This window comes from Ammospiza caudacuta, chromosome 24 (assembly GCF_027887145.1).
Source record: "Ammospiza caudacuta isolate bAmmCau1 chromosome 24, bAmmCau1.pri, whole genome shotgun sequence".
Taxonomy (NCBI): domain Eukaryota; kingdom Metazoa; phylum Chordata; class Aves; order Passeriformes; family Passerellidae; genus Ammospiza; species Ammospiza caudacuta.
Window position 1 is genome coordinate 5,496,272 of NC_080616.1, and position 17,406 is coordinate 5,513,677.

General features: G+C 51.2%; 1 protein-coding gene across 1 annotated transcript; it reads left to right on the plus strand.

The window, feature by feature from the left end:
• Positions 1-52: 52 nt before the first annotated feature.
• On the plus strand, positions 53-11,128 carry KLHDC8A (kelch domain containing 8A). The gene is made up of 7 exons (XM_058819509.1): positions 53-184; positions 4,363-4,429; positions 5,287-5,675; positions 7,343-7,507; positions 8,482-8,697; positions 9,768-9,869; positions 10,068-11,128. Exons 3-7 carry the CDS (start codon positions 5,300-5,302, stop codon positions 10,259-10,261), a joined length of 1,053 nt encoding a protein of 350 aa, XP_058675492.1. The 5' UTR covers positions 53-184; positions 4,363-4,429; positions 5,287-5,299; the 3' UTR covers positions 10,262-11,128.
• The last annotated feature ends 6,278 nt before the right edge of the window (positions 11,129-17,406 follow it).

Here is a 17,406-nt window from a genome sequence, read left to right on the forward strand (position 1 = left end):
AGCAGCGCCGCTGGATTTACGCGGATTTATTTCAATTTTTTTTTTTTTCTCTCCCCTTTTCTCTTCCCACGCAGTAAATTCCAGCCCTGGCTGCTCCCGGCGCCGCTCGCAGCCCGGCGGGGAGTGGGAGGAAGGGGATGCTCGGAGGGTTTGGGAGAATCCGGAGCATTTCCAGCCATGAGCTGTGAGTATTCCCGAGAAATCCCGGGGAAAGGAAGGAGGGAGGGGAGGGAATTCCTCCCTGGAGGTCGTTTGGGAGGGAGATGCTTCGGGACCCTGTGTCCTCCCAGGCTTTTCAGGAACAGCCACAAACAAAGCTTGGAGTTTGTGTTTCCCTTCCAAAAATTGGGTGGGGAACGATAATTTTTTTTTTTCCTTACTTTTTTTTTTGTGGAAAAATATTGGTTTTCCCCTACTTTTTTTCTCCTCAAAATCCCAAATTTTCAGCTTTTCTCCTCCCAGCATCCCCAATCCCATTTTTCCAGCCTTTCTCCCAGACCAGGCCCGGCAGGGATGGGGTCGCTGTGACCTCTCCCAGCTGTGATCTGGCCCGAGCTCTTCCCGTTCCCTCTGCAGCTGAAATAAAGAGAAAAAAGAGCTCTGAAAACACAACGCGAGGGCTTGGAAAAGCCTTTTTGTCTTTGCCCTGTGCTGCTGGGGCAGAGGGAGATTTTGGGGACAAGAAAGGGGATTTAGGATCCTGGTGGGAGCTGGGTGGGGAAGGGAAAACCCTTTGCCCTTGCAGGTGGGTCCTTGCTCTTGAATTAAATTAAATCAAATTATTTGAATTAAATTATTTGAATTAAATTATTTGAATTAAATTATTCGAATTAAATTATTTGAATTAAATTATTTGAATTAAATTATTCATATTAAATTCAAACTCCTGAGCTCAACTACGACATGAGCAAACCTCACCTTGCTCTGCTGATTTTTCACCCCACCCACTCAGAATTTAAAAAAGGATGATTTGAGCTCTTTCAAAAGACAAAGCAGGTTTTGCCCCCGTCCCGGAGCTGTGACGCCCCTGACGCCGGTGTGTCAGGAAATATTGGATTCCTGACAGGAATATTTCCTTCCTCACCCCTTGTCCCTCCCATCAGGAGATCGCAGCTGCCAGGAGGAGCCTGGAGAGGATGGGGGAAGGGGTGAAACCAGCCCCTGCTGCACCCCAAAGGATGCTCGGGATGGGGGGTACAACACAGCTCAGAGCGCTGCTCTGCCCCACACCATGAAACCCCCTCCGATCCCGATATTTTCGCTCTCTTTTCGCCGGTTTTTTTCCAGGCAGAGGCGGGGAAGCGGCGAGGTTTTGTTGTTGTTGTTGTTGTTGTTGTGATGTTCCGGGTGGTTGTTACTATGGCGAGGGAGCTGAGGCGGGGAGGGGGGGTCAGGAAGCCCCGGCTGATAATTCCGAGCCTGTTCCTTTCATTCCCAGCTGCCGGGGCTGTTCCTTTCATTACCAGAGCTCCCGGCTGATCCCTGAGCTGCAGGGAGAAAAATTGTGGGAATTGGCTCCAAAGGATCCGAAATCCCACTCCTGTGAGCTCCTTGAGGGATGCAGGGAATGAAATTTTGGGAATTGGTTCCAAAGGATCCAAAATTCCGCTCCTGTGAGCTCCTTGTGGGATGAAGGGAGAGAAATTTTGGGAATTGGCTCCAAAGGATCCAAAATCCTGCTCCTCTGAGCTCCTTGAGGGATGCAGGGAGCAAAATTGGGGGAATTGGCTCCAAAGGATCCGAAATCCCACTCCCTGTGAGCTCCTTGTGGGATGCAGGGAAAGAAATTTTGGGAATCAGCTCCAAAGGATCCGAAATTCTGCCCCTCCAAGCTCCTTGTAGGATGCAGGAGCAGAAATGTGGGGGCTGTTCCTTTCATTCCCAGAACCCAGCTGATCCCAGAGCTGCAGGGAGCAAAATTTTGGGAATTGGCTCCAAAGGATCCAAGATCCTGCTCCTCTGAGCTCCTTGAGGGATGCAGGGAATGAAATTTTGGGAATCAGTTCCAAAGGATCCAAAATCCTGCTCCTCTGAGCTCCTTGTGGGATGCAGGGAGCAAAATTGGGGAAATTGGCTCCAAAGGATCCGAAATCCTGCTCCTGTGAGCTCCTTGTGGGATGCAGGGAATGAAATTTTGGGAATCAGTTCCAAAGGATCCGAAATCCCACTCCTGTGAGCTCCTTGTGGGATGCAGGGAAAGAAATTTTGGGAATCAGCTCCAAAGGATCCAAGATCCTGCTCCTCTGAGCTCCTTGAGGGATGCAGGGAATGAAATTTTGGGAATTGGCTCCAAAGAATCCAAAATCCTGCTCCTCTGAGCTCCTTGTGGGATGGAGAAATTTGGATGAAGAAATTGCCTGGCCCAGCCAGGTTCTGCTGCTGGCAGGAACTGGGGTGGAGCCGGTTGTGTCTCAGCAGTTTGGATTTGAAGGAATAGAGGTCAGGAATGCCTGGATGCAAATCCATCGAGCTCCTGGAAACAGGAGCTGAAATTCCTTGGACACAATTCCATCGAGCTCCTGAAAACAGGAGCTGGCTCTGCTTTGCTAATTAGCCAGCCCAGGGTGAATTTATCCATGAAAATTCACCTGGAAAGGAAATCAATCATCCAACGGGGGCAGAACCCTCGGGCATAAATCCCGGGGATGCAGTTCAGGGAGGGCAGAGTGGCCTGGGCTGATGCTTGCTGCTTTTTCCTCGGATTCTGAGAGGTTTGATGTGCTGCTGCTGCTTTTTATCCTGGCTTTGTGTCCCTTTGTCCCCCTGGAGCCAGGAATTTCCAGGAATTGGCCCAGAAATTGTGGATGGGTCCCTGGCAGGTCCTGCTGCTGGAGGGTGGCAGCCCAAGCCGGATTTCTCAGTTTATTTATTAATTCCTCATACCCAAGCAAGATTTCTCCGTTTATTTATTAATTCCTCATGCCCAAGCAGGATTTCTCCATTTATTTATTAATTCCTCATGCCCAAGCAAAATTTCTCCGTTTATTTATTAATTCCTCATGCCCAAGCAGGATTTCTCCATTTATTTATTAATTCCTCATGCCCAAGCAAAATTTCTCCGTTTATTTATTAATTCCTCATGCCCAAGCAGGATTTCTCCATTTATTTATTAATTCCTCATGCCCAAGCAAAATTTCTCCGTTTATTTATTAATTCCTCATGCCCAAGCAGGATTTCTCCATTTATTTATTAATTCCTCATGCCCAAGCAAAATTTCTCCGTTTATTTATTAATTCCTCATACCCAAGCAAGATTTCTCCGTTTATTTATTAATTCCTCATGCCCAAGCAGGATTTCTCCATTTATTTATTAATTCCTCATGCCCAAGCAAAATTTCTCCGTTTATTTATTAATTCCTCATGCCCAAGCAAAATTTCTCCGTTTATTTATTAATTCCTCATGCCCAAGCAGGATTTCTCCGTTTATTTATTAATTCCTCATGCCCAAGCAAAATTTCTCCGTTTATTTATTAATTCCTCATGCCCAAGCAGGATTTCTCCATTTATTTATTAATTCCTCATGCCCAAGCAAAATTTCTCCGTTTATTTATTAATTCCTCATGCCCAAGCAGGATTTCTCCATTTATTTATTAATTCCTCATGCCCAAGCAAAATTTCTCCGTTTATTTATTAATTCCTCATGCCCAAGCAAAATTTCTCCGTTTATTTATTAATTCCTCATGCCCAAGCAGGATTTCTCCGTTTATTTATTAATTCCTCATACCCAAGCAAGATTTCTCCGTTTATTTATTAATTCCTCATGCCTAAGCAAGATTTCTCCGTTTATTTATTAATTCCTCGTGCAATAAATGATGTTTGGTGCGCTCCTGAGCATTTATTTGGGATGATAAATAATAATAAAAACAAACAGCCCTGCTCAGATTAATCAGATTTTATGGAGGCTCGGGGTTGGGTGGGAAGGGTGGGAAGGATTTTCCTTCCTTGTCCCTCTCCCTTCGCCCTCTCTCGCTAATTAAGCTCATCTGCATGGCGCTTAATGAAGGAGAGAGGAGATGGAGCAAAGACCACGCGTTCCCAGCCCTCTGCCCCGGGATTGCAGAGCCGGGGGTTCGCATTCCTCAGGGTGGGGATGAGAGGAAGGTCAGGAGGAGGAATCCGGTGGGTGAGAGCAGGAAAGGCTCCCCAGCCGGCAGGAAACCGGGGATGGAAGGAGCAGAGTCTGGTTTGGAGTCACCTGGGGATGGGGAAGCAGCAGAACAAACCGACTCCAACCTTCTCGCCTGGCTTGGGTTTTGTTTTTTCCCTTTTTTGTGTGTGTGCGTTTTTTGTGTGGTTTTCTTTTTTTTTTCTTTGTTTTTTGTTTTTTGTTTTCTCACCTCTTTCTGTTTGGTTTTATTTTTAGGCTCGGTCTCTGCGTGAGCTGCTGAGGCGGCTCCGGAGCCGCGGGATTGATGGAGAGGCGCTGAAAGGTGGCGGTGCTGCTCGGGGGGGGTGGCGGTGACACAGGGGACAGGCGACAGTGGCGCTCTGGGGGTGACACAGGGGACAGATGGGACTGACAGGGTGCTCTGGGGGTGGCACAGGGGACAGGTGGCACAGGGACAGGTGTTCCAGGGGTGGGGTGGCACAGGGGACAGGTGGCAGTGGCAGGGCAGCTCTGGTCCTGCTCTGCTCCTGGCAAAGTGAGGTTTGCACTCTGGGATTTTCCCTCAGTTCAGGAGGAACATTTTGGGGCTGGAGTGAGACCAGGGAAGGGAATGGAGATGGGGATGGATTTGGAGAGTCCTGAGGAAGCTGGGAAGGGTTTGGAGAAACCTTGAAAGGGTTTGGAGAATCCTGAAGGATCTGGGAAGGAGGTGGAGAGTCCTGAGGGAGCTGGGGAAGGGTTTGGAGAGTCCTGAAGGATCTGGGAAGGGTTTGGAGAGTCCTGAGGGAGCTGGGAAGGGTTTGGAGAATCCTGAGGGAGCTGGGAAGGGTTTGGAGAGTCCTGAGGGAGCTGGGCAGGGGCTCAGCCTGGAGCAAAGGAGGCTCAGGGGGAATTCCTGGCTCTGCACAACTCCTGCCAGGAGGGCACAGCCGGGGGGGATTTGGGATCTTATCCCAGGGAACAGGGACAGGAGGAGAGGGAACGGCCTCAGGCTGGGCTGGGGAGGCTCAGGTTGGACATGAGCAGGAATTTCCTCATGGAAAGGGCTGGAAGGGGCTGCCCAGGGGGGTTTGGGGGTGTCCAAGGAATTCCTGGATGTGGCACTCAGTGGCACAACTTGGCCGATCCTGGCGAACTTCTCCACCCTCAACAATTCCAGAATTCTCTTTTTTTTTCCAGCACCAACCCCACCATGGAGCTGCCCAGCACCAAGGACTTCCAGTGGAAGTCCCTGGCGCCGCTGCCCAGCCGCAGGGTTTACTCCACACTGGTGGAGGCGGGCGGGCAGGTGTTCGCCGTGGGCGGCTGCGACGACAACGGCGTCGCCGTGGACTCCTTCGAGGTCTACTCGCCCGAGGCCGACCAGTGGGCAGCGCTGCCCGCCATGCCCACGGCCAGGGCCGGCGTGGCCGTCACCGTGCTGGGCAAGAGGATCATGGTGATCGGCGGCGTGGGCGCCAACCAGCTGCCGCTGAAGGTGGTGGAGATGTACAACACGGACGAGGGGCGCTGGAGGAAGCGCAGCTCGCTCCGCGAGGCGGCCATGGGCATCTCGGTGGCGGCCAAAGGCAAGTGTGGGGAAGTTGGAAAGATGGGGAAGTTGGAAAGATGGGAAAGTTTGGCAATGAAGTTTCACAGATGGAAGGAAGTTCTCTGTAGAAGTTAAGAGCAGAAAAGAGGTGGAAGCAGGTTTTGATGTAGAAGAATAATAGATTGTGGAAAGCTTCCCTGAAGCGCAGCTCGCTCCACAAGGCGGCCATGGGCATCTCGGTGGCGGCCAAAGGCAAGTGTGGGAAACATGGAAAGTTTGGGAGGTTTCACAGATGGCAGGAAGGTCTTTGAATGCAGAAACTGACGGTGGAATAGAGGTGGGAAAATGTTTTGATATAGAATAGTGGATTGTGGAAATCTTCCCTGAAGTGCAGCTCACTCTGCGGTGTGGCCATGGGCATCCCGGTGGCGGCCAAAGGCAAGTGTGGGAAACAGGGAAAGTTTGGGAGGTTTCACAGATGGCAGGAAGGTCTCTGAATGTAGAACCAGAGGGTGCAACAGAGGTGGAAGCAGGTTTTGATACAGAAGAATGAATTCAGACTGGACTGAATTGTGGAAAGATTCCCCAAAGCCCAGCTCGCTCCGCGAGGCGGCCATGGACATCTTGGTGGCGGCCAAAGGCAAGTGTTGGGAAACAGGGAAAGTTTGGGAAGTTTCACAGGTGGAAGGAAGGTCTCTGAATGTAGAAGTTAAGAGCAGAAAAAAGGTGGAAGCAGGTTTTGATATAGAAGAAAAATGGATCGTGGAATTCTTCCATGAGGTGGCCATGGGCATCTTGGTGGCGGCCAAAGGCAAGTGTTGGGAAACAGGGAAAGTTTGGGAAGTTTCACAGCTGGCAGGAAGGTCTCTGAATGTAGAACTTGAGAGTGGAGTAGAGGTGGAAGCAGGTTTTGATATGGAAAAATAATAAGATAATGGAAAGTTTCCCCAAAATTCATCTCGCTCCACGAGGCGGCCATGGGCATCTCGGTGGCGGCCAAAGGCAAATGTTTTCCATCTTTTCCAAAGATGAGAAGTTTGGCAAGGAAGTTTCACAGATGGCAGGAAGGTTTCAGAATGTAGAAGCTGAGGGTGGAATAGAGGTGGAAGCAGGTTTGGATGTAGAAGAATGACAGATTGTGGAAAGCTTCCCCGAGGATCGCCCTGATCGGAAGATGCCTAAAAAGCTCATGGAAAGCTTGGGAAGTTTCACAGATGGCAGGAAGGTCTCAGAATGTAGAAGTTAAGAGCAGAAAAGAGGTGGAAGCAGGTTTTGATATAGAATAATAGATTGTGGAAAGTTTCCCTGAAGCGCAGCTCACTCCGCGAGGCGGCCATGGGCATCTCTGTAGCGGCCGAAGGCAAGTGTTGGGAAAGAGGGAAAATTTGGCAAGGAAGTTTCAGAGATGGCAGGAAGGTTTCAGAATGGAGAGCCTGAGGGTGGAATAGAGGTGGAAGCAGGTTTTGATATAGAATAATAATATACTGAGGAACATTTCTCCTGATGGGGAGACCCCGAAAAAGTTCTGTGCCAGGACACCTAAAAAGTTCTGAGCATCTCGGTGGTGGCCAAAGGCAAATGTTTTCCACCCAGATTACAGGGTGTATGAAGAAGGGGGAATGGATTTCTGGTGCTTTCCTACAATAATTTATTATCCCAATAATTTCATGGGATTTTTTTTTTTGGTTTTTTTGCCCCGTCCAGACTACAGGGTGTACGCAGCGGGCGGGATGGGCTCGGACCTGCGGCCCCACAACTTCCTGCAGCACTATGATGTGCTCAAGGACATCTGGGTGTCCCTGGCTGCCATGCCCACCCCCCGCTACGCGGCCACGTCCATCCTGAGGGGCTCCAAGATCTACGTGCTGGGTAAGGAGCAGCCCTGCCTCCTCCTCTCTTCCTTCTCCTTCCTTTCTCCTCCTTCCTTTTCCTTCCTTTCTCTTCTTTTTTCTTCTTTCTCCTTCCCTTTCCTTTTCCTTCCTTTTCCTTACTTTTCCTTCCTTTTTCTTCCTTCTCCTTCCTTCTCCTTCACTTTTTTCTTTTGCTTCATTTTGCATCCTTTCTCTTCCTCCAACTCCCTTTCCTTTCCACTTCCCTCTCCATTCCAACTCCCTCTTTTCCAACTCCCTCTCCATTTCAATTCCCTCTCTTCCCAATTCCCTCCTCTCCAATTCCCTCCACTCCCACTCCCTCTCCTTTCCAATTCCCTCCTTTCCAATTCCCTCTCCTTTTCCATTCCCTCTCCTTTCCAATTCCCTCTCCATTTCAACTCCCTCCTTTACAATTCCCTCTTTTCCAATTCCCTCTCCATTTCATTTCCCTCTTTTCCAAATCCCTCCTTTCCAATTCCCTGTCCAATTCCCTCTCCATTTCAATTCCCTCCATTTCAATTCCCTCCATTCCAACTCCCTCTCCATTTCAATTCCCTCTCTTCCCAATTCCCTCCTCTCCAATTCCCTCCACTCCCACTCCCTCTCCTTTCCAATTCCCTCCTTTCCAATTCCCTCTCCTTTTCCATTCCCTCTCCTTTCCAATTCCCTCTCCATTTCAACTCCCTCCTTTACAATTCCCTCTTTTCCAATTCCCTCTCCATTTCATTTCCCTCTTTTCCAAATCCCTCCTTTCCAATTCCCTGTCCAATTCCCTCTCCATTTCAATTCCCTCCATTTCAATTCCCTCCATTCCAACTCCCTCTCCTTTCCAATTCCCTCTCCACTTCAATTCCCTCTTTTCCAACTCCCTCTCCATTTCAATTCCCTCTCTTCCCAATTCCCTCCTCTCCAATTCCCTCCATTCCCATTCCCTCTCCTTTCCAATTCCCTCCTCTCCAACTCCCTCCCCAGGGGGAAGGCAATCCAAGTACGCCGTCAACGCCTTCGAGGTTTTTGACACAGACACGCGCTCCTGGACCAGGTTCCCCAACATTCCCACCAAGAGAGCCTTCTCCAGCTTCGTGCCCACCGAGGAGAAGCTCTTCAGCCTCGGGGGGCTGCGCCAGGGCCGGCTCTACCGCCAGCCCAAGTTCATGAGGACCGTGGACGTCTTCGACCTGGAGCAAGGTGGGAGCTGGACTGGCCATGGACCTTCCTGGGGGGTTTGGGGACACAGGGATGGGTTTGGGGACAGACAGGGATGGGTTTGGGGACACACAGGGCTGGGTTTGGGGTTACAGGGATGGGTTGGGGGTTTGGGGACACACAGGGCTGGGTTTGGGGTTACAGGGATGGGTTTGGGGTTTGGGGACACACAGGACTGGGTTTGGTGACACACAGGACTGGGTTTGGGGACATACAGAGCTGGGTTTGGGGCACATTAGGGCTGGGTTTGGGGTTTGAGGACACAGATCTGGTTTTGGGGACACATAGGGCTGGGTTTGGGGACACACAGGACTGGGTTTGGTGACACACAGGACTGCGTTTGGGGTTTGGTGACACACAGGACTGGGTTTGGGGCACATTAGGGCTGGGTTTGGGGTTTGAGGACACAGATCTGGTTTTGGGGACACATAGGGCTGGGTTTGGGGACACAAGGCTGGTTTTGGGGTTTGGGGTCACACAGAGCTGGGTTTGGGGTTTGGGGCACATAAGGCTGGGTTTGGGGTCACAGATCTGGGTTTGAGGTTTGGGGACACAGATCTGGGTGTGGGGACACACAGAGCTGGATTTGGGGTTTGGGCACACAGGGCTGGGTTTGGGGACACAGATCTGGGTTTGGGGCACATAGGGCTGGGTTTGGGGTTTGGGCACACAGGGCTGGGTTTGGGGACACAGATCTGGGTTTGGGGCACATAGGGCTGGGTTTGGGGTTTGGGCATACAGGGCTGGGCTTGGGTTTGGGGTTTGGGGTCACACAGGGCTGGGTTTGGGGCTCTGCCACCTTTGCAGAGCACAGAGCTCCCATCTGCTGCTGCCTTGAGCTCAGCTTAGAGGATGATTCCCAGTCAGGATTACCGAGTGCAATGGGAAATCCAACAGTGGGATAACAGGGGCCAAACCCAACAATCCCACGGGGTTCTATCACCCCAAGGTGACGCAGCCAAACTGCCCTTCCACAAACCAGGGGCTCAGAGGGGTCGGTGCCTTCCCAGGAGTGGGTGACCCCACAGGCCCAGCGTGTCCTGTCCTTCCAGGTGGCTGGATGAAGATGGAGCGCTCCTGCTACCTGAAGAAAAGGCGAGCAGATTTCGTGGCCGGCTACCTGCGAGGCAGAGTTGTGGTGGCTGGGGGCCTGGGTGAGGCTCTGGGACCCTGGAACCCTTTAAAACAGAGTTAGGATTGTTGTCATCCCCCCCCAAAAAAGGAGAAATCGCAATGCTAGCCGGTGGGAGGGAGCAGGGAAAACAAACCCCGTAAGGGGATGGGGTCAGAGCAGCCAAGAGAAGCTCAGCGGCGCTTCCCAGATCATCCAGCGCCTTCTTTTGTGCTTCCAGGGAATCAGCCGAGCGTGCTGGAGTCGGCAGAGGCTTTCCACCCCGAGAAGAACAAGTGGGAGAGCCTCCCCCCCATGCCCACCCCGCGCTGCGCCTGCTCCAGCATCGTGCTGAGGGACTGCCTGCTGGCCGTGGGGGGCGTCAGCCAGGGGCTCAGCACGGCCGTGGAGGCCCTGTGCCTGTCTGACTCCTGATCTGAGCACATCTTAGGGGGGATCTCACCTTGGACAGGGCCCTGTGCCTGTCTGACTCCTGATCTGAGCACATCTTAGGGGGGATCTCACCTTGGACAGGGCCCTGTGCCTGTCTGACTCCTGATCTGAGCACATCTTAGGGGGGATCTCACCTTGGACAGGGCCCTGTGCCTGTCCTGATCTGCTCCTGCTCCTGATCTGAGCACACCTGGAGGAGAAACACACCTGGAACAGGGCCCTGTGCCTCTCTGACTCCTGATTGGAACACACCTGAGGGGGGATCTCACCTTGGACAGGTCCCTGTGCCTCTCTGACTTCTGATTGGAATCTACCTGAGTGGGGATCTCACCTGGAATGGGGCCCTGTGCCTCTCTGACTCCTGATCTGATCCCACCTGAGGGGGATCCCACCTGGAACAGGGCCCTGTGCCTCTCTGACTCCTGATTGGAATCTATCCCTGTTTTTGGCACTCCAGGTGCCAGAGATGTGCCCTGAGCCCTGTTCGGGTGATTTGGGCGCTCCTGGCTGTGCCTGCAGGGCGAGTTTGAGGATTTCAGCGGGTTTGGGGTGGTTTGGTTTGGGCTCCTCCCGGAGCTGCGAACAGCAGATGGCATCCTTGAGGATCTCAGCAGTTTGGGATGATTTCGTTTGGGCTGGGTGAGCCCCAGGTCTCTCCCCAGAGCTGTGAACAGCAGATGGCATCCCTGGGCCGAGCTGTGGCTGCAGCAGCACCTCCCGCTGTCCCGGGTTGCCCTGCCCGGCTGGTGCTGGACCAGGGCAGCTCTAAAATCCCATTTCAGGTGCTGCAAGACCCAACAAATAACTTGGATGCTGCGCGTCTCCTCCAGTATTTTATTCCTGTAGAAAGACACCCCCGAGGAGCCCAAACACCTTCCAGGAGCTGGGACAGGGCTGGATTTGGGTGCAGGAGCTGAGACAGGGCTGAGTTTGGGTGCAGGAGATGGGACAGGGCTGGATTTGGGTGCAGGAGCTGGGACAGGGCTGGGTTTGGGTGCAGGAGATGGGACAGGGCTGGGTTTGGGTGCAGGAGATGGGACAGGGCTGGGTTTGGGTGCAGGAGCTGAGACAGGGCTGGGTTTGGGTGCAGGAGCTGGGACAGGGCTGGGTTTGGGTGCAGGAGATGGGACAGGGCTGGGTTTGGGTGCAGGAGCTGGGACAGGGCTGGGTTTGGGTGCAGGAGCTGGGACAGGGCTGGGTTTGGGTCCAGGAGCTGGGACAGGGCTGGGTTTGGGTGCAGGAGCTGGGACAGGGCTGGGTTTGGGTGCAGGAGATGGGACAAGGCTGGGTTTGGGTGCAGGAGATGGGACAGGGCTGGGTTTGGGTGCAGGAGATGGGACAAGGCTGGGTTTGGGTGCAGGAGCTGGGACAGGGCTGCATTTAGGTCTGAAGAGTCCCTGATGCTGGTACCCAGGAATTCTCTCGGGGCTGGGTCCTGCTGCAGCTCTGCTGTGAATCCCTTGGGATGAGAGGGTCCCAGAGCACTTTTCCCTGGATAAATGTTGGGTTTGCCACCAACCTGGCCCTGTGGGGCTGCAGAAAACCTTGGGCTGGTCCCTCTGTCCCCAGGACCCTCCATGCCCCCTCATTTATCCCAACCCAGCCGAGCATTTGGAGTTTTCCAGCGACAAAAAAATCCCGGCCGTGTCCTCGGCTGAACTCCCCACGCTCGGAGTTCTGAGAGGATTTTCAGCTCCGGTGGCTGCTCCAGCACAGAGGCTGAGGGCTGAGCTGGCCCTGCTGCCAAAAATCCTCATTTATCGTCCCCGAGCAGACTCTGTCTGCACAAACAGGAAACTTCCTCAAGGAGCAGCTTCCAAAGGATGGGGTGGAGCAGAAACGATTCCTGCACCTTGCCATGGGCCCAGGACACGCTGCTGGGCTGGCCCTGGCTGGTGGGGACAATATTTTTGGGGTTAGTGCTGCTTTTTGGGGTCAGTGCTGCTTTTTGGGGTCTGTTTGTGGTGGCAGTTCCCAGGTGGGGTTGTGTGAGCGCTGCTCCAGCTGCAGCTGGGAATTCTGCTCTGGAGAGCTGGGAATTGAGCTCTGGGATCATTCTGTCACTGCCATCCTCGTCCCTGGGATGTCCCCAGCCCTGTGGGGCCACCAGCAGTGAGGTCACCCCCAGCTGTTCCCATTCCTGGGGAATCTGCCGGCGCTGGAGCGGATGTGGAGTCACCATCCTGAGAGACAGAGGCTTCCTGATTGGAAAATAAAAGCTCCAGCTTTTTTTGTGGGCTTTTTGTGGTGGTTTTTTGTGGTTTTTTTTTTTTTTTCTGAATTTTTGGGGGTTATTTTTGAGGGGAATTTTTTTTTCTTTTTCTTCTAAATGCCTCGGGGTTCCTGTAGCTCCATGTGCTGTGATCCCCCCAGTGCCCAGGAGGGTGACAGGGACACCTGGGGGGTGGATTTGTGGTAAAGGAGGGGTTTAATGGGAAAATTAGGATGGATGGATGGATGGATGGATGGATGGATGGATGGATGGATGGAAGGACGGATGGATGGATGGGTGGATGGATCCATCCATGGATGAATCCATGCATGGAATCATAGATGGATGATGGATGGATGGATGGATGGATGAATGGATGGATGGATCAGTGATGGGTGAATGGATGGATGGATGGATGGATGGATGGATGGATGGATGGATGGAGGGATGGAGGGATGGATGGATGGAGGGATGGATGGATGGATGGATGGATGGATGGATGGATGGATGGAGGGATGGATGGATGGATGGATGGATGGATGGATGGATGGATGGAGGGATGGATGGATGGATGGATGGATGGATGGATGGATGGATGGATCCATCCATGGATGAATCCATGCATGGAACCATAGATGGATGATGGATGGATCCATGGATTGATGGATCAGTGATGGATAGAGGGATGGATGGATGGATGGATGGATGGATGGATGGATGGATGGATGATGGATGGTGGATGGATGATGGATGGATGATGGATGGACGGACAGATGGAACCCCCAGCTGCACTCCTGGGGTGGCCTCTGCCTCTCTCACCATCCATGAAAGGCCACAAATGACTTTTCCACAGGCTCCCAGTGGCGCTGATGAGTTTCCCTCCTCCTGCTGATGGATGGGGAGGATCAGAGCATTCCCAGCTTTCCCCGGGGTTTTCAGAGGGAAAATGGGGGAAAATGTGTTTCACACCTGCCTGAGCACCCCCGGCAGCAGGTGAGGAATGCTGGGGCTCAGGGCCACGAACGAGGGGCCTGCATTAAACTTTTTGTTGTCTCTGGCATTTCAATGACTCTTCCTTTCCCCGTGGGAGGTCTCCCTGCTCCCAGGGAATCTCTTTGCTGATGTTTATTCCTTTCCCAGCCCAGAGCCACAAGGTTTGGCCGGGATGTGGAAGTTTTCAGAGCCAGGAAAACGCTGTAGAATTTGTTTTCATGTAATAAATTAATTAATAGAAATTTTGCAGCCTGCAAGCAGACAGAGCTGTGACCGAGCAACAAGCTGAGCTCGGAGCAGGTTTCCCTGACACGGAGCCAAATTCCTGGCTGGATTTCAGGCTGGTTTTAGTGGACACGCAGTGGGGCCGCGGGAGAAGCCCGGGTTGGGTTTTCCAGGGGAATTTCGGTGGATTTCCCCAGCGGAGAAAGCGGCGGGCGGGCGCTGCCACAATGGGGGATCCTTATCAGCGGATTCCAGCGGGCTCCCTCCGCGTCCCTTGGCATTTCCATGAAAATGGGAAAGGCTTCCTGAATAAAGCCCTGGAACAAACATCCCCTCCCACAGCAGCACGGAATCCTTGGGAGGAATTTATCCGCTGGGAACAGAAACTCCACGGGGCTGCGGGGCCTTTGCACAACGGGGGAAACCTCGGGAAAAGCATCCCGAGAAATCCACCGGGACCCCAAACACGGGGCTGCAGAGATCCTGTTAAAAATGGAAGCGCATTCCCGGTGCTAAAAGAGATTTCAGCATTTATTTATTTATTTGTTTATTTTATTTATTAAAAGTGATTTCAGCATTTATTTATTTATTTATTTTATTTAGAGTGATTTCAGCATTTATTCTAATAAAAAGAAAAGCCTAAAGAAAGGCATGCTAAAAGTGATTCCAGCACTTACTATAATAAAAAGAAAGGCCTAAAGCAAGGGGCACTAAAAGTGATTTCAGCATTTATTTATTTATTTTAGTTATTGAAAGTTATTTCAGCATTTATTCTAATAAAAAGAAAGGTCTAAAACAACGGTGCTAAAAGTTATTTCAGCATTTATTCTAATAAAAAGAAAGGCCCAAAGCGAGGGGGCCCGGGCCGAGGATGCTACAGCAGCGATGTCCCCGATGTCCCAGGGAAGGGCACAGCTCCCCTGGCTCAGATGTCCCTTTTTATCCTGTTTGTGCCCCTCTGGATTGGTTTCTGTTGGGATCCTTCATTTGCACAAAGGTTTCAGGCCTTGACTGGCCATTACAGCTCTGTCCAGGCCGGCTCCTTTCACTGAGGGGATGCTGCACTTTGCTGAGGTGTAATTTCTTATAACCACCCTTTAAACCCCTTTTACAATATAATAACCGAGCCAACAGCACTGAATAATAATTATCAATTATTTTACAACAGGTTCTAAGGCATTTTTAACAATCCCAGTGACATTTTCATTTGCATGAAGGTTTCAGGCCTTGATTGGCCCTTACAGCTCTGTCCAGGCCGGCTCTGGGAGATGCTGCCCTTTGCTGAGGTGTAATTTCTCATAATTCCCCTTTAAACCTCTTTTACAATATAACAACTGAACTAGCAGCGCTCAATAACAACTATCAATTATTTTACAACAGTTTGTAAGCTATTTTTAACAATCCCAGTGACATTTTCATTTGCATGAAGGTTTTAGGCCTTGATTGGACATTACAGCTCTGTCCAGGCTGGGGGTGATGCATTTTGCTGAGGTGCAATTTCTTATAACCACCCTTTAAACCCGTTTTACAATATAATAACCAAGCTACCAGCGCTCAATAGCAATGATCAATTATTTTACAACAGTTTCTAAGCTATTTTTAACAATCCCAGCGACATTTTCATTTGCATGGAGGTTTCGGGCCTCGATTGGCCCCTACATCTCAGTCCAGGCCGGCTCTGGGAGGTGCTGCACTTTGCTTGGGTGTAATTTCTTATAACCACCCATATAACCCCTTTTATAATACAATAACTGGGCTAACAGCGCTCAATAACAATTACCAATTATTTTACAACAGGTTCTATGGTATTTTTAACAATCCCAGTGACATTTTCATTTGCATGAAGGTTTCAGGCCTTGATTGGCCATTACAGCTCAGTCCAGGCTGGCTTGTTTCGCTGAGGTGTAATTTCTTATACTCCCCTTTTAACCCCTTTTACAATACAATAACCCAACTAACAGCGCTCAATAACAATTATCAATTACTTTACAACGGGTTCTAAGGTATTTTTAACAATCCCACGACAGCAACAGTGACATTTTCCCCTCAGTCCCTTGGCTGGCCGCAGCCAGGGAGGTTTGAGCCGTGCCCGGACAGGATCCTGTTTGCTTTGAGGCTGAAATTGCGGCACTCGGGTTCAGCTCAGCTCCTCCCCGCCGTGTTTATCTTCCCCGTGGCCCTTGGAAACGGCTCCTGTTGCTGCTCTGTGTAAATAATTCATGACCACAATTCATTAGCGCAGCTCATTATCGCCCGTTCTTTATCACAATCCGTTATCACGATTCATTATCGCGATTGGTGCGGCCCGGGATCGCCTTCGGATGTCCTGGGATGATTTTAGGATGAGCAGAGAGAGATTTGTGCCTGGTTTGTTGAGCTCGGGGAGGGTTGGAGCTGGGAGGGAGCAGCCTGGAGCTGAGGAACCGAGGTGGCCATAAAAATCAGTGACAGTGGCAGGGGAAGGGACCTGGGTGTCTTCATTGTACCAAAATGACATTTAATGTGTGTGGGGCAGGTGAAAACCATGGAGAGTGGCCCAATTCTACCAAAATAATATTTAATGTGTGTGGGACAGGTGACAGCCATGGAGAGTGGCCCAGTTGTACCAAAATGACATTTAATGCATGTGGGACATCGCTGGTACCAGTCACAGCCATGAAGAGTGGCCCAATTGTCCCAAAGTGACATTTAATGAGTGTGGGACAGCGCTGGGACAGGTGACAGCCACAGAGAGTGGCCCAATTGTACCAAAATCACATTTAATATGTGTGGGACCATGCTGGGACAGGTGACAGCCATGGAGAGAGGCCCAATGGTATAAAAATTACATTTTTGCATGTGGGACAGAACTGAGACAGGTGACAGCCACAGAGAGTGGCCCAGTTGTACCAAAATGACATTTAATATGTGTGGAACCGCATTGGTACTGGTCACAGACATGGAGAGTGGCCCAATGGTATCAAAATGACATTTGATGCACGTGGGACAGCATTGGTACTGGTCACAGCCTTGGAGAGTGGCCCAATGGTATCAAAATGACATTTAATGTGTGTGGGACCACATTGGGACAGGCGACAGCCTTGGAGAGTGGCCCAAGGGTATCAAAATGACATTTAATGCGTGTGGGACAGTGCTGGTACCAGTCACATCCACAGAGAGTGGCCCAGTTGTACCAAAATGACATTTAATATGTGTGGAACCGCATTGGTACTGGTCACAGACATGGAGAGTGGCCCAATGGTATCAAAATTACATTTGATGCGTGTGGGACAGCATTGGTACTGGTCACAGCCTTGGAGAGTGGCCCAGTTGTACCAAAATGACATTTGATATGTGGGGGACAGTGCTGGTACTGGTCACATCCACAGAGAGTGGTTCAACTGTACCAAAATCACATTTAATGTGTCTGGGACAGGTGACAGCCATGGAGAGTGGCCCAATGGTACCAAAATGACATTTAATGTGTGTGGGACATCACTGCTACTGGTCACAGACATGTAGAGTGGCCCAATGGTACCAAAATCACATTTAATGTATGTGGGACCATACTGGGACAGGTGACATCCACAGAGAGTGGCCCAATGGTACCAAAATGACATTTAATGTGCGTGGGACAGGTGACAGCCGTGGGGAGCGGTTTGGTGCAAGGCTGTGCCCATGACTTGGGGTCCCACCTTCCCTGAGAAACATCTCTCAA

Coding starts and splice junctions, on each gene's coding strand:
- KLHDC8A (XM_058819509.1), top strand. CDS start 5,300: ATGGAGCTGCCCAGCACCAAGGACTTCCAGTGGAAGTCCCTGGCGCCG. Junction 5,676..7,342: donor CATCTCGGTGGCGGCCAAAG/GCAAGTGTGGGG, acceptor TGCCCCGTCCAG/ACTACAGGGTGTACGCAGCG. Junction 9,870..10,067: donor TGTGGTGGCTGGGGGCCTGG/GTGAGGCTCTGG, acceptor TTGTGCTTCCAG/GGAATCAGCCGAGCGTGCTG.